The 20057-nt window shown below is 46.4% G+C and overlaps 1 protein-coding gene across 1 annotated transcript in view; it reads right to left on the bottom strand.

Moving 5' to 3' along the window:
• LOC112080654 (catenin alpha-2-like) overlaps window positions 1-20057 on the bottom strand; it is a 611175-nt gene that overhangs the window by 506139 nt on the left and 84979 nt on the right. Inside the window, 1 exon segment of the mRNA XM_070442653.1 lies at window positions 10958-11161. Within this exon segment, the coding sequence (XP_070298754.1) occupies window positions 10958-11161 (204 nt within the window).

Genomic DNA, 20057 nt, shown 5'->3' with positions numbered 1-20057 from the left:
GGATTGCTGTGCCTGTGAAGTCTTTGTTCAGAGCATAAAAGGGAGAGTGCAGCCTGCCGCGGCAGTGGCGGCGCATTAGGGTGTTGACAGATGGAAGGGGAGGGGCCACGGGACGCCGTGGGGAGCGCTGTGATTTATCACCCAGCGTGGGACGTTCAACGAGCCGCATGTTGCTGAGTGTGACAGAAGGGAAGGTCCTGACGGGAGGACGAATGGAGGGAGGGAGCGAGTGAGGAAGATGAGGAGGAGAGGAAGAGAGAGAGGGGGAACAGGACACTAAGCTTGAGAGAGCATTTAATTACCTAGCCTAGGCGACCTCCAAGTGCTAAAATGTGGTATTATTATCATCACGCCAGCGCATTTACACTGGTAGTCACGACGACTGCTTTGCTGTAAGCAAAGACATGGAGGGAATAAACTGACTATTTACCTCTGTGACACTTTGGGCCATTTGTTTGCTTCAATTACACCTCACGAACAGCCGCGGCAGTCGTTGTTGTCGTTCTTCTTCGTCGCTCCACCTCTTCAAACCAGACGTTTATTACTTTTGTCTATCTGGATTTGCATGGGCTTCTAAGCGTCAGACTTCCGAGGGCCATGCCTTTTCCTCACCTTCGAATCAGTGTCAAGAGGTAGGTAAGGGCAGACACTCCATTCTTCCTTCTTCATCTCTCTAGTAGTTCTTTTTAACTTTGGCGCGGTGAAGAGAGGAGAGTGCAGCTCGATAATTCATCTGGTTTCACTTCCAATTCGATGAGAGAAGATGCTTGGGAGCTGGGGGGAGGCAGTGCGACAGGTAGGTCCTTTGGGGAACAGATCGTTACACAGTGGGAATTACCCAACAAACAGCAGTCTGATACTCTGGCCCCGAGGCCCTGTGTAGTCCTTATGGATTAACTTCTACAAAAACGTAATGCAGAGTCTTCTACCACTCTACTGAGAGTCCCGAGGTAGAATTTAAAGTGCCCCAAACATAAAATATTGCTCAAAGGCTAAATGACATATCTTTAGACCAGGCACCGTAGGGATGTGTTCCACACTGAAGCATATGACATAAAGTGACACTGTCATCACACTAAGCCCTTAAGATTAAGCCTGAAGTCAATGGCTATTAAACGTTGGATACAAGTCAATCACACTTCTGTGAAATCAAACTGTCCACTTAGGAAGCAACACTGATTGACAATAAATTTCACATGCTGTTGTGCTAATGGAATAGACAACAGGTGGAAATTATAGGCAATTAGCAAGACACCCCCAATAAAGGAGTGGTTCTGCAGGTGGTGACCACAGACCACTTCTCAGTTCCTATGCTTCCTGGCTGATGTTTTGGTCAGTGAATGCGTGCTTCCTGGCGGTGCTTTCACTCTAGTGGTAGCATGAGACGGAGTCTACAACCCACACAAGTGGCTCAGGTAGTGCAGCTCATCCAGGATGGCACATCAATGCGAGCTGTGGCAAGAAGGTTTGCTGTGTCTGTCAGCGTAGTGTCCAGAGCATGGAGGCGCTACCAGGAGACAGGCCAGTACATCAGGAGACGTGGAGGAGGCCGTAGGAGGGCAACAACCCAGCAGCAGGACCGCTACCTCCGCCTTTGTGCAAGGAGGAGCACTGCCAGAGCCCTGCAAAATGACCTCCAGCAGGCCTACTGCAAACAGACCCAACTCATCTTGTAAACTCTTATCTTTGGTTGACGCTAAAAAACGAAGGACGCACACAAACTACCCATCTTGGATTACTTTAGATTTTCTGAAAGTGTTTTACTCAATTATTTTGATCACTGGTGAGGTAATTGCTATTAGCTAATTTATATGATGGTTTCTGTCAGCCGAGAGTTAGCTAAATATGACCGCTTGTGTTCGGGCACTCTTTCCTCAGTTAGCGCCATGACTAATGTAGCCTAAATTGTCCAGTTTGAATAAGAATCGTGTTACGCTGTAGCTACTTCTGTGAATGTCTGAACATTGCATCCAAAAAAATAAACTGCTCACATTGAGAACATAACTTTGTAAGGAACTTTGTAACATTTTGTTTCTGTGAAGAAACAGTGTGGCCGGCTCAAACGCTGACTGTTGCGTCAATCGTAACTGGACGGTACTAAATAAGTGTTCTAATCGTACCAGTTTGAGCGTACGCTGCTCGGACCGATATACAACGATCACGCCCGTGTGTTCGTACGTGTCAAAGTGTTAAGGTCAGATGTGCTGTCATGAACTGAGAATGAACTGTACGCATTCACTTGTCAAATGCAGATCAGGAGAACACCACATCCTCAGAACTCACAATAGATATAAATACAAATATATACATGATGTACATGTTTTATCTCCGTGATAACGTTGTCCTGGCATCCGCCAAAACCCAGATTCGTCCGCCGGGACTTTCAGATGGTGAAGCGTGATTCATTACTCCAGAGAATGCGTTTCCACTGCTCCAGAATCCAATGGTGGCGAGCTTTACACCACCAAAAGCCAACGCATTGGCATTGCGCATGGTGATATTAGGCTTGTCTGCAGCTGCTCGGCCACGGAAACCCACTTCCTGAAGCTCCTGACGAATAGTTTATTGTGCTGACGTTGCTTCCAGAGGCAGTTTGGAACTCGGTAGTGGGTGTTGTAACCGAGGACACACGGTATTTACGTGCTACGCGCTTTAGCACTCGGTGGTCACGTTCTGTTAGCTTGTGTGGCTTAGTACTTCGCGGCTGAGCAAGCGTCCACATACTTTTGGTCATGTAGTGTATAACCAAACGAGAAAGGATGCTCACGGATGTCCATTTGGTGTCCATAAGGTTCATTGATTAGAAGGTAGGTAGCTCTTCACTAAAGAAGGGCTTCACCATCCGGTGTAGGTTTATACCAACCTCTCAAGCTCATAGTTTGTTTATGCCATGAATGCCCCAGCATTTGTCGGGCAAAACGACGTGGGGGGAGGTGGGGATTGAGTTATGTAGATTGTCATCCTCTGGAAAACAAATAAGCCTTGTGAAGAAGGGGGAAGAGACAAGCTGACGCACAACTGGCGTATGACCGTTCAATATGCTTGCGTTCAAGGTACATCTGAATGCAATCTATATCTGTTTCAGTATATGCGATTGGTGGGCAGCATCCGACCCTCCTGCTGGCTGCTGGCGGCTCTTCAGTGGCTCGTCTTCAAACATTGGTGTGTGTCTAACGTAAGCAAAGGGCTGCATCAAGGCAAACGTGGGCCTCGCATCACTCGGGCTACAGCTAATGCTAAGTGATAGTCCGACAGAAACGCCTTAATTATGAGAAATGCATGCTGCCTTGATTGTGTGCATTTAATGAGCTTTTTCCGTGTCTAGCTACCTGAAGCGGTGTGTCAAGCTATTGCTGATGCTCGCTCGCTTAGAGAGGCAGTTTAGCAACTATGGCAGAACCTGACAGCTTATATAGGCTGTGGAGCAATAATAACAAAGTGGGTGTGTGTGTGTGTGCGTGCGTGCGTGCGTGCGTGCATGTGTGAGTATGTGTGCTTGCGTGTGCTTGCTTGCTATCACATGTGTGTGTGTGTGTCGTGTGTGTGTGTGTGTGTGTGGTGTGTGTGTGTGTGTGGTGTGTGTGTGTGTGTGTGTGTGTGTGTGTGTGTGTGTGTGTGTGTGTGTGTGTGTGGTGTGTGGTGTGTGTGTGTGGTGTGTGTGGTGTGTGTGTGTGTCCATGGCAGTGTTTTACAGTGTGTGTGTGTGTGTGGTCCATGGCAGTGTTTTACAGTGTGCGTGTGCGTGTGTGACAGGAGCCTCATCAGAAGCCTGGTACTGTAGGAGGGGGTAGATGACAGCAGAGTGTGAGGAGGAGGACATAGGAGCAGGAGGGAGCTGTGTCTAATGAGCCAGCTAGAAACGACGACCACTGGCTGGCTGGCGCAGAGGAAGAAGAAGAGAAGAGAGAGAATACGAGAGGGACAGAGGGGAGAGAAAGAGGAGACAAAGACAGACAGAAATTGAGAGAGACCGAGAGAGAAACCGAGAGAGAGAGAGACCGAGAGAGAAAGAGAGAGAGAGAGTCCACGTCGCAGGTAATTTGAACATCTCATCTCACACCACTGTCTCATCTAGTGCAAAACTAAAGCCCGGGAAACTTCCCAGCGACCCCCGCAACCCCCTGCCGCCCCATCGACTTGTCAAGCTGCGTTTCCCTTTCCCAAACTCCTGTAATTGAGCCGCCGGGCGCTTAAATCGTGCGCTCGGCGCGAGTCGGCCCATTTCCTGAATCGCAGCGAGGTGGGAGCAGGCCAGGCACCTCTCGGGGAGTGCTTGCCTGCAGCCACACTGAACGACTTCAAGAGAACGAGACTAACAACACTGAAAGACGTCACCAGCACGTCCACTGCCGTAGGATCCTCATTGTTTTTACGCAAGTCATCCTACCTGAGCTATCAACAAAGCCAGAGCTACAGCTTGATGAATGACGCAAAGTCTCGGGGGAGGTGATTAAAAACAAGTCTGAAAGCCTGCTGGATGTGCCATATCCTAGCATCAGATCATTAGTGACTTTGTTTCGTTCGGATGTCGAAGGTACATCGAGAAAAAGTCCAGACCTTAGTTTGAATTTGTTTTTGTCTGTGCCGAAAAAGTTCAGACGGTGTACCGAATAGTGTTTTTACCCAATCATTCTCGAAGGCGCTCCCTTGAGGGAGGTTGTGTTGGGCTCTTGCTGTGAGGGACATCAAACAGGCAAGGCAGAAGAGATATACAGTGTTGGCCCATGAGATACAGCAGAGTCGATATACTGAAGGCCCCATATGTGGGGGTGAAGGTTGGTGTGGATGGGTTCCTGTGACATTATCCATTTATCAGACGGGGCAAGATCAGACAGTTGTTAGCTCTACGCAGGCAGCAATCTGTACCACCCTGTATTGGGTCCATTAAAGCAAAACTGCAGGTACAAACTACAGGAGCAAAAACAACAGGAAACAGGTAAGATGTAGACACTCAGATTGGAGAGTGCACTGAGATGCAAGTCGCCGAGAAAATACACACACAGACACTTTGATGGCCATTGTCTGGGACGTCAGATGCATCAGATCCTTCCATCCCCTTTGATCAGCTCGGAGGCGCCTCCACACCCAATTAGGCTCAATGCCTTCCAGTCATGTATTACTCAGCTCCATTTACAAGCCATTACTCCTTATGTGTCCTTCACGCACGCACACGCGCGCACGCCACCGCACACGCGCGTCTCAGATGATGAGTCACAGTCAGGACAGGGAGGCAATCGATCAATCTCAGAGGGGTTTGTGTATGTGAGGGTGCATGCACATGGAGGTTGTTCTCTCATTGAGATGATATTGTACTGTAAACACACGGGTAATTAGCAAACAGTCGAGCTCCACTGACCAGACCTTGGAGTGGATCAGACAGACAATCGAGGTCCTTTGATTCAGACAACAACTGCTTCTGCTTGCTGATGCCTGCCATTATGGCCAGCGTTATTAGGACAGAGAGAACACTGCTGCTGGCTCAGAGATGCTGCTCTGTATTCTTTGCCTGGACAGATGGACTGAGGGCAAGCCAAAAACGGACATTTTTAACAAGATGGCCACCCAGTGAAAAGGGTTTACAGAGGAGCACTGTCATTGTCTCAGCTGCCTGCCTCCTCCCGAAGAACCTCCAGGTGTAATGGAGTCATGCACGTCGGCCAGCTGGGCTCGTGCCTGCTTAAAAAGTATTGATCAACTCCTCTCTTTTTAATGCCTCCTCTCCCTCCATCCGTTCTCGTGGGCCAGGCGGTGTTCTGCAGCTTTACCTGCCTCAAGGGTCTCTCTCTCTCTCTCTCTCTCTCTCTCTCTCTCTCTCTCTCTCTCTCTCTCTCTCTCTCTCTCTCTCTCTCTCTCTCTCTCTCTCTCTCTCTCTCTCTCTCTCTCTCTCTCTCTCTCTCTCTCTCTCTCCCTCTCTCTCTCTCTCTCTCTCTCTCTCTCTCTCTCTCTCTCTCTCTCTCTCTCTCTCTCTCTCTCTCTCTCCATCCATCCATCACTCTTAAAACACTGGTTGTTTGAAAGGGGAGAGAATATGCTCTGATGAAGCATCTGTAGCTTTACAATAGCAGACACCTGCACACACACTGATTTCCCCAGTGTTATCAGCGTGAGGAGAACACACAGGTCTTGATTAGGCTCTCTCCATGTCACCCCCTGAGGTGTGTGTGTGTGTGTGTGTGTGTGTGTGTGTGTGTGTGTGTGTGTCTGCCTGTGTGTGTGCAAACGGGAAGGCATCTATCTCCCCTAAACGGCTGTCCGTTTGGTGTACCACGTCCCGCTAACTGCATGATTAAAACCCTCTTATACTCTCCCTAAATCCTGTTTACTAGTCACACCCAGGGCCCTAATGGTACCCTCCTGGCCCCACCCCTAGACCTCCACCCCCGTACCTCCCCGGCCATGAGCTCTAGCCCTCAACCTCCCCCTTGACCCAAGCCAGCAATGCATTACTCCCGCCGATCAATAGAGATTGGCCCAGTCGGATCGGTCTGTAACCAATTCAGACGATACTGATGATTCAGCCAGGGAGCTCCGGGCCGCTGTCACCAATCACTGATCAGCAGCGCTGCCCGACAGGTATGGACATTCGCCTGTCACTTGGACCTAATTTATTGCTGACTACCGCCATTGATTAACCTTGCCTTGTGGACCGCCGCAGTCCGAAGCCACGTTTCTGAGAAGGGAGGAAAAGGAGGAGTCTGCAACGATTATTGGAGTGAATGGAGCAGGGAGAGTGGGAAATAATGATATTAACAGTGTTGTGTGTGTTCAGACTAGTACACTAAACTTTACTAAAGTTGGGGTGTTATAAAAAATCTGTAACATTTGGTCTTTGGACCAATAACCTATGGACATCTTTCAGTCATTGGATGACTACTCAGCAACATGCCAGGGACAGGTGCAGGTCCACAGACCATAGGTTGAGAAGCACCCTGATCTATATGGCTATATTGCTTCATCACTGCTTCTCTTAGTGTGTTAAGTGACTATTTCAGAGGCCACATACAGCTCCCTCTCCTCCAAGTGTGACCGTGTCCACACTGTCCATTTAGGAATCCGCACCACCCTCATCCAATCACAGGAAGAAGATGCCTGCCACAGAGACCGCCAAGTGTCCGAGTGACAGAGGTTCACCGGCGGCGTTTAAGACCTGTCAAATCCCTCTCGAGAGGTTGTGTTTGAAGAGGGGACCACCTCGCCACTTTATTGACCCGTGTTTGCTCTCACGCTTACTGCCGTTTACCCACAATCCCCTATCAATGGGCACTGCAATCAACCACCTGTCTGTCAGAGCCCACGGAAGAACAAAGACAACTCTGGGGTGCATCTGAAATGGTAGCCTATAATCTATATACAGATGTAGGATCTTCAATTGACCACCCTGTAACAGGATAACTATCCTGAAATGCACGTTTGAAATGGCTTCTGAAGTTTGTAATTTCCATTTAGACATGTCAGACTTGATTTTCCCTTGTCAAAATGCATCAACCACTACTAAATGTCCATTAATTATAATCCACATAATAATTCACATTTCCTGTCGCTGCTGGATTATTTTCCTGCTGTAGCAAAGTGGCTCAAATTAAGATCCTACATCTGTAGCGCACTAAGAGTTTTCCCAGGAAGTGTACTTTTTTCGAGATGCTTACTCAAACGAAGGCCTTTAAGAACATAATCCTGCGAATCTCCTTTGTGTGATGGCTTATGCTCTCCTTCCTTCCTTCCCTCGCTCCTCTCTTCTCTTGGTTCGCGTCGATGGGCCGCGGAACAGGTGTCATTTGTGGCCACTAAGCCATTGGCAAGTCCACTCTGTATCGATCCTTTACAGTATCAATTCTGCTTCTGGCAGTGGCCCTGCGTGATAATCGATGGATGCTCACCACACTAATCTAACGTGTGTTTTGCCTGGCCCTGTAAGGCCTTCAACATACTAGTCTGGAAGCTAACTGGGGGGATATTAGACAAAGCTTATTGCTTCACAACACAATGTGAACTGTCACAACACAATGTGAACTGTCACAACACAATGTGAACTGGTGGTAGTAGTGTTACATCTTACAGCCCAGCTCCTTTGTACCTTCATCTGTTTATGTTTTGTTTATATCATGATGTCTATTGTCTGTATTATTGTGTGTTTTGTCTGTATTATTGTGTGTTTTGTCTGTATTATTATGTGTTTTGTCTGGTATTATTTTGTGTTTTGTCTGTTATTATTGTGTGGTTTGTCTGGTATTATTGTGTGTTTTGTCTGTATTATTGTGTGTTTTGTCTGGTATTATTGTGTGTTTTGTCTGGTATTATTGTGTGTTTTGTCTGTATTATTATGTGTTTTGTCTGGTATTATTGTGTGTTTTGTCTGTTATTATTGTGTGTTTTGTCTATATTATCGTGTGTTTTGAGTTGCACCCCTTTTTGCCCTCAAAACAGCCTCAATTCGTCAGGGAATGGGCCCTGCAAGGTGTCGAAAGCGTTTGTAAGTAGGAAAACCTGCAAAATCGGCAGTGTATCAAATACTTGTTCTCCCCACTGTATAACTGTGTCTGCGCTTCTACGTTTTGGCTCTCTGCGTCATTCACAGCATGACCTAGGTACAAATAGTACCTGTATTTCTTTCAAATAGTTTAAGCATTTGATTGTGCATGTCTGGAAACAAGAGCCTGAAGCCTTAATAGACTCCAGGAATGAGAACCTGCTGTTATCTAGCTTTCAATACCACAGCTATTACCATTACCAGACAACAGGACACACTGAACAGTCGGAGATGTGCTGTATTTAACGTTTCAACTTCCATTTATGGAACACTGACATGCCCTCTATCCCTCTCGATGCAAAAGCAGCTTTAGCTAAAATGTTGCTGTTTAACTTCATTAGTTTGATGAATTTCGGTTGGGAAGACTACGGCTTGGGTGACTAAAAAGAGCTCCTGGCAATCCTACCACAGACGAGAGAGAAACAAAGAGCAAAATGTTCCCACATCTTCCTACTGTTTAGCCAAACGAGTGTAAAGCAACCTCAATCACGACTGGGCCGGAGCTTATGAGTGGGAAAGTGGGGGGAGTGTGGACAATGGACTGGACAATTCCTTCAGTTCCACGCTAAATTTGTGAAATGTATCAAATACTTCATCTTTTAGTTGTTCAGAAGCGTCTGAATTATTTCCGAGGGCTGTCCCGCTCGCAGATATCATTTATATTCAGTGAAAATAGTACGTGTAAATGAAACAAATTGCGAAATGCATTAAATATGCGTACGTTTCAAACGCAACTTGTCGTCACCACGACACAAAATCAAAGCTTTTCTGTCACAGAGTCTGTTTGCTATAGCTCACCTTTTTTTGGTATCAATTTATTTGGATAGTCCCAAATAGATTATTTGTAATTCGGTAGATGTTCAACTAACTATCGAGTAATCCTAAATCTCGCCTTAACCCTAGTTTAACCTAACCCTTATTCTAGCGCTAAACTGAAATGTAACCCTTAACCGTAACCCTAAAAAGCTGTGGCATATCAAAAGAGTTGGAATTGATCGTTTAGACATCTGTAATCACCTATAGGGGACTATCAAAATGAAGTGTGCAATTAAGATGACCTCATTCGTCAAATTACACACAAGGTCCAATGGAAATTTGACTTCCACTTTATCGCAATCCCGCCCGAAAGACCTACAGGGAGCATGCCATACTTTGGCACCTGTGGAGCAGTTGTTGTGGTGGGTAAGTGCCTTACTCAAGGGCACAACGGCAGGCGATGGCATCTAGGATTTGATTTCAGCAACCCTCCGGTTGCCAGCTCACTTCCCGACAGATTTTTCCCATCAGACCCGGAATTAGAATTTGCAACCCTCCGATTGTTAGCTGGCCTCTCGAACCACTAGGCTACCTGCCGCCCATGAACTATCCTTCTAACTGTGACAGACAGAATGGAGGCAACTCAGAACACATATTTGTTGTCCCCCATGCCTGTGTTTCTACTGTGATATTGTGAGTGGCCATTGCTTTGGTAAACACACTAGTTGGGCCCAGGGGACGGTGGTAGTGCTAATGAGCTATTTAGGATCAACGAGGGATTCAAAAGCCTCTGAGCCCGAGCTCTCTGCTACTGCTAATGACTACAAAAGCTGACAGAGAGAGAGAGAGAGAAAGAGGAGAAAATTCAGAGGGACCCTCCTCAAGGACTAAGGCCCTTTAAGTAATAACTGACAACTAATTGCACCACGGCCACCACCACTGAAACTTCATTCATGATCCCCTTAATATATCCAAAATGGCCACCCAGTCACAAAACTAAGCCCTGTAGGCCAAACCAACACAAGGCCGAAATTACACGATAGAGCCCCCATTTCGGCTCTGGTTGCAATGAAGTCTATGGACGCTGAGCACAGCAAAGCACACACTAACCTGGTGCAGTGAGTGAAACACATGAATGCGCCGCGGCTGCGGCCAGCCTTCCCTCACTGCAGTAACTCACCTCCAGAGTCAAGGCCATTAGGGGGTTATCTARCGGCCCGACCAGGGGGTCGGTAACTGCTCTGCAGTTGGGGGTTATGGACTGAGGAGATTTATAGTGAGGAATGCCACTGGGAGCCAAAATGGCGTTCCGTGTCTCTCGTGTCACGCTGTGCATATCACATTACAGTCCACTATCACACTGTAGAATAGAGGAGGATGGATTTCAACAGTGTAAAACTAGAGAAGGGTGCAAGTTAGTGGTAAACGGGAGAGTGGGGAATTGTCTGGAGCTGAAAGAAGAATAGATGTGGCAATGTGTGGAGTGGAGCTGTGGTGTGTGTGTGTGTGTGTGTGTGCGTGTGTGCGTGTATGTGTGGTTGTAGGGACATTTTTAACAAGATTTAGAAGGGAGAGAAAATGAGTGTTACAAACTGTAGCAGCTTGTGTATCTGAGGAAAGGTGTGTGTGTGTGTTTATACGAGGTAAACCCAAAATCCTCTGAGGGGTTCTCACGTTGTTCATGTACTCGCTCAGCAGGTCTTGCAGGGCCTGCCGGACGGCGTTGCACTCAGCCACGATGCGCTCGCGGCGGTCGTCGCGGGTGCAGGACGAGTCGGCCATGAGGGCGGCGCCGCTGATGATGCTCTCCAGGCGCTCCTCCAGGGAGGGGCGGAAACGCGCCTCGCTGAACGTCAGCGGGTCCAGGATGATCTTGTTCTGTTCGGGAGGAAAGGAGAGAGGGAGGTCAGAAACAGGCCAACCAAAGGTCAACTTTTGAATGCTATTGCACTTTAGAACTTTGTGCCCAAAGAGACTGTTTAGTATTCAGAGTAGAGCGTATCACTCCTTTATCTTGTTAACCAAAGGTTAAGTGTTGCGTACCCAATTTTATGCAAGCCCTGTTGGGCTAGATCGTTTACAAGAATGATGAACACATGGAAATGCACGTTAGCATTTCCACGCCAGAATCACCCATGAAAAGCTACAATCTACATTCAAGATGACTTTGCCACCAGTGCTAAATAAAATACATTTGAAAACAAAAGAAACAGATAAAGATCTGAGAAAGACATGAGAGAGAGACAGAGAGAGAGAGAAAGAGAGGGAGAGAGAGGTCAGTTCAAGTTATGTTTCTGCTGTCAACCATGAGTGACATAAAAAAAAATATCTTAGCTGTTTCTTTGGAAGAGGTTGTCGCTGAAATATATTATTGGTAACATAGGCTTATGTCTGAGGTACACAGAGTCATATACACCCTTCTGGTCTTCATAATGACTGTAATAATACACATAATAACAATATCCGAAAACTGACCCATGTCTAAGGCCACCATCTCCCCAACAAAAGAGAGAGAGAGAGAGAGAGGGAGAAGAGAGAGAGAGAGAGAGAGAGAGAGAGAGAGAGAGAGAGAGAGAGAGGAGAGAGAGAGAAAGAGGAGAACAGAAAAGACAGAATATGGGACAAATAGAAAGAGGGGGTTAGAGAGGACGTGTACGACCAGCAGGCAGCAGTAGCCCATTTCAATGTATTAACGACTCTGCTGTTCAGGGAGAGCGAAAAAAAAAAGAAAGAAAGAAAAGTAGATAGAGAGAAGAGAAGAGAAATCGAAAGAATGAGGAGAAAACAGCAGAGTCTACAACGCAGGAGGTAGTTACAGGTAGGAGTGTAACAAAGAGTGTAACAAAGCTAGCAAACACATGTGCAGTGATAGCAGATGCGCTCAGTGCATCTGTCAGCACTAGGTGGTAAAGCCAGAGCTGAGAGTGGAGGAAAGGTCACCTTCAGCTTAGCTTCAGGGTCCTAGTACTAGACCCTTACACCCCCCCCCCTCCCTTCCTGCCTGCTTTATGGGGCCTTAAGCACAGAGTGGAGAGACACAGGGCCCCCGGCTTTTTATTATTGGAAGTAGCCGCAAAAATACTTTTTTATGATCTGTCAGCAGCGTAAGAACAAAAATTACCATTTTGATGGAGAAGGTATTACGTTTTACGGGCCGTTAACAATTTCAATATCCCATTCGGCAGCAGTTTGTGGTGCGGTGGAGTTTTTAAGAGGGAGAAGCCACGCCGGGTAGGCAGCGTTTATTAGTAAAGAGGTGCCGAAATTCCTTAGGGGTGTGTGTGTGTGTGTGTGTGTGTGTGTGTGTGTGCGTGTGTGTGTGTGTGTGTGTGTGTGTGTGTGTTTATATCGGTTGTACTGCGCATTATGGTTGAAAACAGTTCGAATCGGGCATAGTTGAAAACCAAACAACAGTGCCGTTCAATGACTACTGTCTTCAACTGTTTTGCGAGGGCCTAATATGTTTTCGGTCGCAGCTAGACGGCATCTATTTTCCACAAAGCGAGTTAGCCACAATGTCTAGTCTAGCAACTGAAGCCTAATCTAAAACAACAGCAGGGTGCTATCACATTGACGGGAGACACAGAGCACACACCCATTTAACATTGACATGTTAGCCATTTAGCAGACTCTCTTATCCGGAGCGGCTTCCACACGCACACAGACAGAGAGACATCGAGCTGATGGCTTTGTCTGAAACCCTGAAGTGGCAACCCGGCCCTATGAGCGAAACACCCATTCCAGGCCACTGGTCTGTGTGTGCGAGAACGAGAGCAACAACACAGATGGTACTAGACATGGCGTGTCGAGAGTCAGAGTCATATCCATCTCCATCCTGCCCATAATGCTCCATAATTATCACTGTTTTCTCTGCCTTAATGTCATCTCATCTTGTATCTTATTACGAGTCTCCGGCTTCGCAGGCTTGGTAAGCACAATCCATTGGCTTCGGGAGGACATTACAATGACAGTGAGCCTTAAGAATGGGGCTAGATGGTTGCGTTTTCTATTGTTTGTATCGAACAAAAATGCTAGCCGCGCGAAAAGGCGACGGCATGCATTCTGGTAATGCAGGCATTCATTAAAGTTTGCCTTATCTCGTTTTCTTCAATGTGGGAGAGAGGAGAGGGGGATGGAGGGAAGAATGGGAATGTCCAGCATCAGAGGAACTAGATAAGGCCTGGATGAAACTGGCTGCAATCAGAGGCGTATTGTCTTTCTTACGTTTCAGTGTTGCACGACGTGGAACCGCTCTGCTACCCTTGTTCGGGGTGACACTGTTGTTATTTCGTTGTTTAAAAAAAAAACATTTCCACGATTTATTCATGGGCGCAGAATATTTACAGAAGCGATTTAGGTTGAAGTCGGTCTCTCTCACCGCTCGCATCAGGGTTCAGCAGAGGCCGCCGCCGTAGCCTGCCGCCCATGAGCTAAGCTACATGACATCAGATGGTTCTGATTTATAAATAAATAAATAAAAATAAAAAATAAAATAGCCCCCAAAATGCAGTCAGCAGTAGCGCCTTGCCTTAGCATACATAACAAAACTAAAATGTCTGTTTTTGGGGCAGTAGTAGCAGAAGCAAGCGAATGGCAACAGTGATTCGCGTTCAGAGCCTGGCCAGTGAGCTACGTTCATGCTCCACTCGGGCCTCTAATCCTGGGGGCAGGGTGACGGGCTGTTTGTCAAACCATGCATAAGAAAGACAGGCAGGGAGAGAGAGTGAGAATATGGGACGAATTCAGCCACAGCGAGGGAGATGAGATGAATAAAGACAGAGAGAGAACGAGGGAAAGAGAGAGAGAGAGAAAGAAAGAAAGAAAGAAAGAAAGAAAGAAAGACTTGTGAGGTCCTAGCAATTTATTTTTCTGAGGTTTGGCTGATTTCTTTTGATTTACCCATGATGTCAAGCAAAAGAGGCACTTGAGTTTGAAGGTAGGCCTTGAATACACACAGGTACACCTCCTATTGCTCAAATGATGTCAATCAGAAGGCTTCTAAAGGCCATGACATAATGTCTGGAATTTTACAAGCTGTTTAAAGGCACAGTCCAACTTAAGTGTATGTAAACTTCTGACCCACTGGTTAATTGTGAATACAGTGAATTATTAAGTGAAATATTGTCAGTAAACAATTGTTTGGAAAAATGACTTTGTCATGCACAAAAAGTAGATGTCCTACCGATTGCCCGAAAACATAGTTTGTTACCAAGAGAACTGTGTGGAAGTGGTTTGAAAAAACGAGTTTCAATGACTCCAACCTAAAAAGTGTATTTAAAACCTCCCGAAACCTTCAAACCCTGTACGATGAATCAAGAGTACTTCAGTTCCCGAATACTTAAGATGAACATAGACACAGTATCACAGTATACAAGTTGACCCTGCCAGATATCTGAGCTGGCCACATAAATGCAATCATGCCTGACTCGTTGTAACTCAGACACCTTTTTTTTGTGTATTCACCTAGGTCTGTTGAATTGAAAACACCCCAGTTGAAAACAACAATTGGACATATCCTAATGGAACGCGTAGCTATTGTATGTCATTTTTTCCTGCCACAATGGTCTTAAATGGATACTTCAGGATTTTGGCAATGGTAGTTGAAGGTAGTGTTCGCGGAGCCAATCCGGCCAGCATTAGCACAAATGACTGGAAGTCTATGGATCTAACTATTGTCCACGCTAACATATTACCTATAGCATCCAGTCATGCCTACGCCTAGTTAGCACCTGGCTTGTGAGAATACTACCTCTAACTTCCTTTAAAACTGGATACAGACACGTAAAAATGAACATCCACAAGGTTCATCTGACTCTTGTGAAGTAATATAGGACCTCTTTGCCTTTAAACTAGAACACAAACTACTAACAGGACTTCAACTGTCAAATTGGGTTTTTAAACTGAAAATTAAAAATGAAAAAAGGTTTCCCCTTCCGGGGAATCAGAGATTCGTGGTCGTTGGGTTTTCCCTGAGGGCGCCAACAGTGATGTGAATGCTAGGCCAGGCTTGTATAGGAGGCAGGGTAGTGTTAGAGGTACCTGAGGAGTAATGTAGTGTCATCGATTGTAATATGAACAGAGGCAACTACCGTGCCCTGCTGTCTCACAAGTCCTTTCGCTCTCCCCTCTTTTACTCTTGACTCAGACCCTCTTTCTCTTTATCCGTTTCACTCTTTCTTTCTTTCTTTCTTTCTTCTCTTTCTTTCTTTCTTTCTTTCTTTCTTTCTTCTTTCTTTCTTTCTTCTTTCTTTCTTTCTTTCTTTCTTTCTCCTCTCTCTCTTTCCCTCGTTCTCTCTCTGTCTTTATTCATCTCATCTCCCTCGCTTGTGGCTGAAATTCGTCCATATTCTCACTCTCTCTCCTGCCTGTCTTTCTTATGCATGGTTTGACAAAACAGCCCGTCACCCTCCCCAGGATTAGAGGCCCAGTGGAGCATGAACGTAGCTCCACTGGCCAGGCTCTGAACGCGAATCACTTGTGCCATTCGCTTGCTTCTGCTACTACTGCCCCAAAAACAGAACATTTTAGTTTTGTTATGTATGCTAAGGCAAGGCAGCTACTGCTGACTGCATTTGGGCGGCTATTTTATTTTTATTTTTATTTAATTTATTATAAATCAGAACCAATCTGATGTCATGTAGTTAGCTCATGGGCGGCAGGCTACGCGAGCGGCCTCTTGCTGAACCACCTGATGCGACGCGGTGAGAGAGCACCGACTTCACCTAAATGCCTTCTGTATAATATTCTGCGCCCGATGAATAAACTCGTTTGGAAAGATGTTTTTTTTTTTAAACAACGAATTAAAACAACAAGTGTCCACCTCCGACAAGGGTAGCAGAGCGGTTCCACCGTCGTGCAACACTTGAAACTAAGAAAAGACAATACGCCGTCTGATTGCAGCAGTTTCACATCCAGGCGCTTATCTAGTTCCTCATGCATGCTGGAACCATTCCCAATCTCCCTCCCATCCCCCTCTCCTCTCTCCCACATTGAAGAAAAACAGATAAGGCAAACTTTAATGCAATGCCTGCTATTACCAGAATGCATGCCGTCGCCTTTTCGCGCGCTAAGCATTTTTGTTCGATACAAACAATGAAAACGCAACCATCTAGCCCCATTCTTAAGGTCACTGTCATTGTAATGTTCCTCCCGAAGTCCCAATGATTGTGCTTACCAAGCCGCGAAGCCGGAGACTCTAATAAGATACAAGAGATGATGACCAATTAATGGCAAAGAGAAAACAGTGATAATTATGGAGCATTAGGGGCAGGAGGAGATGGATATGAACTCTGACTCTCGACACGCCATGTCTAGTACCATCTGTGTTGTGCTCTGTTCTCGCACACACCAGACCAGTGGCCTGAATGGGTGTTTCGCTCCAATAGGGCCGGGTTGCCACTTCAGGGTTTCAGACAAAGCCATCAGCTCGATGTCTCTCTGTCTTGTGCGTGTTGGAAAGCCGCTCCGGATAAGAGAGTCTGCTAAATGGCTAACATGTCAATTGTTAATGGGTGGTGTGCTCTGTGTCTCCCAGTCAAGTGATAGCACCCTGCTGTTCTGTTTTCTTAGATTAGGCTTCAGTTGCTAGACTAGACATTGTGGCTAACTTCGCTTTGTGGCAAAATTAGATGCGCCTTAGCGCCGACGAAAACATCATTCAGGCCCTCGCAAAACAGTTGAAAGAACAAGTATCATTGAACGGCACTGTGTTTGTGTTTTCAACTATGCCCGAGTTCGAACTGTTTTTCAACCATAATGGCGCAGTAGCAACCGATATAAACACCACACACACACCACACACACACACACCAACACGCCACACACACACACGACACACACACACACACATCACCCCTAAGAATTTCGCACCTCTTTACTATAAACGCGCCTACCCGGCGTGAGCTTCGTCCCTCTTAAAAAACTCCCACCGCACAAAACCTCCTGCCCGAATGGGATATGATAATTGTAACGGCCCTGTAAAACGACATAACCTTCTCCATCAAAATGGTAATTTTTGTTCTTACGCGTAGACAGATCATAAAAAGTATATTTTTGCGCGCTACTTCCAAATAATAAAAAGCCGCCGGGCAGGCCCTGTGTCTCTCACTCTTGTGCTTAAAGGCCCCATAAATCAGCAGGAAGGGAGGGGGGGGGGTGTAAGGTCTAGTACTAGGACCCTGAAGCTAAGCGTGGAAAGGTGACCTTTCCTCCACTCTCAGCTCTGGCTTTACCACCTAGGCTGACAAGGATGCACTGAGCCATCTGCTAATCACTGCCAAATGTGTTTGCTAGCTTTGTTACACTCTTTGTACACTCCTACCTGTAACTACCTCCTGCGTTGTAGCACTCTGCTGTTTTTTTTCTCCTCATTCTTTCGATCTTCTCCCTTCTATCTATCTATCTTTTCTTTCTTTCATTTTTTTTTCTCGCTCTCCCTGACAGAGAGTCGTAATACATTGAAATGGGCTCTGCTGCCTGCTGGTCGTACACGTCCTCCTCTAACCCCCTCTTTCTATTTGTCCCATATTCTGTCTTTTCTGTTCTCCTCTTTCTCTCTCTCTCCTCTCTCTCTCTCTCTCTCTCTCTCTCTCTCTCTATCTATCTCTCTCTTCTCCCTCTCTCTCTCTCTCTCTCTTTTGTTGGGGAGATGGTGGCCTTAGACATGGGTCAGTTTTCGGATATTGTTATTATGTGTATTATTACAGTCCATTATGAAGACCCGAAGGGTGTATATGACTCTGTGTACCTCAGACATAAGCCTATGTTACCAAATAATATATTCAGCGAGCAACCTCTTCCCAAGAAACAACTAAGATATTTTTTTTTATGTCACCATGTGACAGCGAAACATAACTTGAACTGACCTCTCTCTCACTCTCTTTCTCCTCTCTCTGCTCTCTCTCTCAATGTCTTTATCAGATCTTTATCTGTTTCTTTTGTTTTCAAATGTATTTCATTTAGCACTGGGTGGCAAAGTCACTTGAATGGTAGATGGTAGCTTTTCATGGGTGATTCTGGCGTGAAAATGCTAAGGTGCATTTCATGTGTTCATCATTCTTGTAAACGATCTAGCCCCAACAGGGCTTGCATAAAATGGGTTACGCACACTTAACCTTTGGTTACAAGAATAAAGGAGTGATACGCTCTACTCTGAAATACTAAAACAGTCTCTTTGGCAAAAGTTCTAAAGTGGCAATAGGCATTCAAAAGTTGACCTTGGTTGGCCTGCTTCTGACCTCCTCTCTCTTTCCTCCCGAACAGAACAAGATCATCCTGGAGCCCGCTGGACGTTCAGCGAGGCGGCGTTTCCGCCCCTCCCTGGAGGAGCCGCCTGGAGAGATCAATCAGCGGCGGCCGCCCTCATGGCCGACTCGTCCTGCACCGCGACGACCGCCGCGAGCGCAATCGTGCTGAGTGCAACGCCGTCCGGCAGGCCCTTGCAAGACCTGCTGAGCGAGTACATGAACAACGTGAGAACCCTCAGCAGGATTTTGGGTTTACCTCGTATAAACACACACACCACCTTTCCCTCAAGATACACAAGCTGCTACAGTTTGTAACACCATTCTTAATCCCCTTCTAAATCTTGTTTAAAAATGTCCGCTACAACCACACATAACGCACATGCACGCACACACACACACACCCACACACCACAGCTTTCCAACCTCCCACACATTGCCACATCTATTCTTCTTTTCAAGCCTCCAGACAATTCCCACTCTCCGTTTAACCACTAAATTGCACCTTTCTCTAGTTTTTACAGCTGTTGAAATCATCCTCCTCTATTCTACAGTGTGATAGTGGACTGTAAAGGTGAATGTGCACAGCGTGACACGAGAGACGAGAACGTCATGTTGGCTCCCAGCATTATTCCTCCTATAAATCTCCTTCAGTCCATAACCCCAACTGCAGAGCAGTTACCGACCCCCTGGTTCGGGCCGTTAGATAACCCCCTAATGGCCTTGACTTTGGAGTGAGTTACTTGCACTGAAGGAAGGCTGGCTGCAGCACGGCGCATTCATGTGTTTCAATCACTGACCAGGTTAGGTGTGTGCTTTGCTGTGCTCAGCATCCATAGACTCAACTGCAACCAGAGCGAAATGGGGCTTCTATCGTGTAATTTCGGCCTTGGGTGTTGGTTTGGCCTACAAGGGCTTAGTTTTTTGTGACTGGTGGCCAATTTTGGATATATTAAGGGGATCATGAATGAAGTTTTCAGTGGTGGTGCCGTGGGCAATTAGTTGTCAAGTTTATTACTTAAAGGGCCTTAGTCCTTGAAGGAGGGTCCTCTGAATTTTCTCCTCTTTCTCTCTCTCTCTCTCATGCAGCTTTGTAGTCCCATTAGCAGTAAGCAGGAAGCTCGGCGCTCAGAGGCTTTGAATCCTCGTTGATCCTAAATAGCTCAATTAGCACTACCACGTCCCTGGGGCCCAACTAGTGTGTTTACCAAAAGCAACTGGCCACTCCACAATATCAACAGTAGAAACACAGGCATGGGGACACAAATATGTGTTCTGAGGTTGCCTCCATTCTGTCTGTCACAGTTAGAAAGGATAGTTTCATGGGCGGCAGGTAGCCTAGTGGGTTTCGAGAGGCCAGCTAAACAATCGGAGGGTTTGCAAATTCTAATTCCGGGTCTGATGGGAAAAAATTGTCCGGGAAAGTGAGCTTGGCAACCCGGAGGGTTGCTGAATCAAATACTAGATGCCATCGCCTGCCGTTGTGGCCCTTGAGTAAGGCACTTACCCACACAACAACTGCTCACAGGTGC

Source organism: Salvelinus sp. IW2-2015, unplaced genomic scaffold, assembly GCF_002910315.2.
Source record: "Salvelinus sp. IW2-2015 unplaced genomic scaffold, ASM291031v2 Un_scaffold16412, whole genome shotgun sequence".
NCBI lineage: Eukaryota > Metazoa > Chordata > Actinopteri > Salmoniformes > Salmonidae > Salvelinus > Salvelinus sp. IW2-2015.
This window is presented reverse-complemented; position numbering and strand designations above follow the sequence as displayed.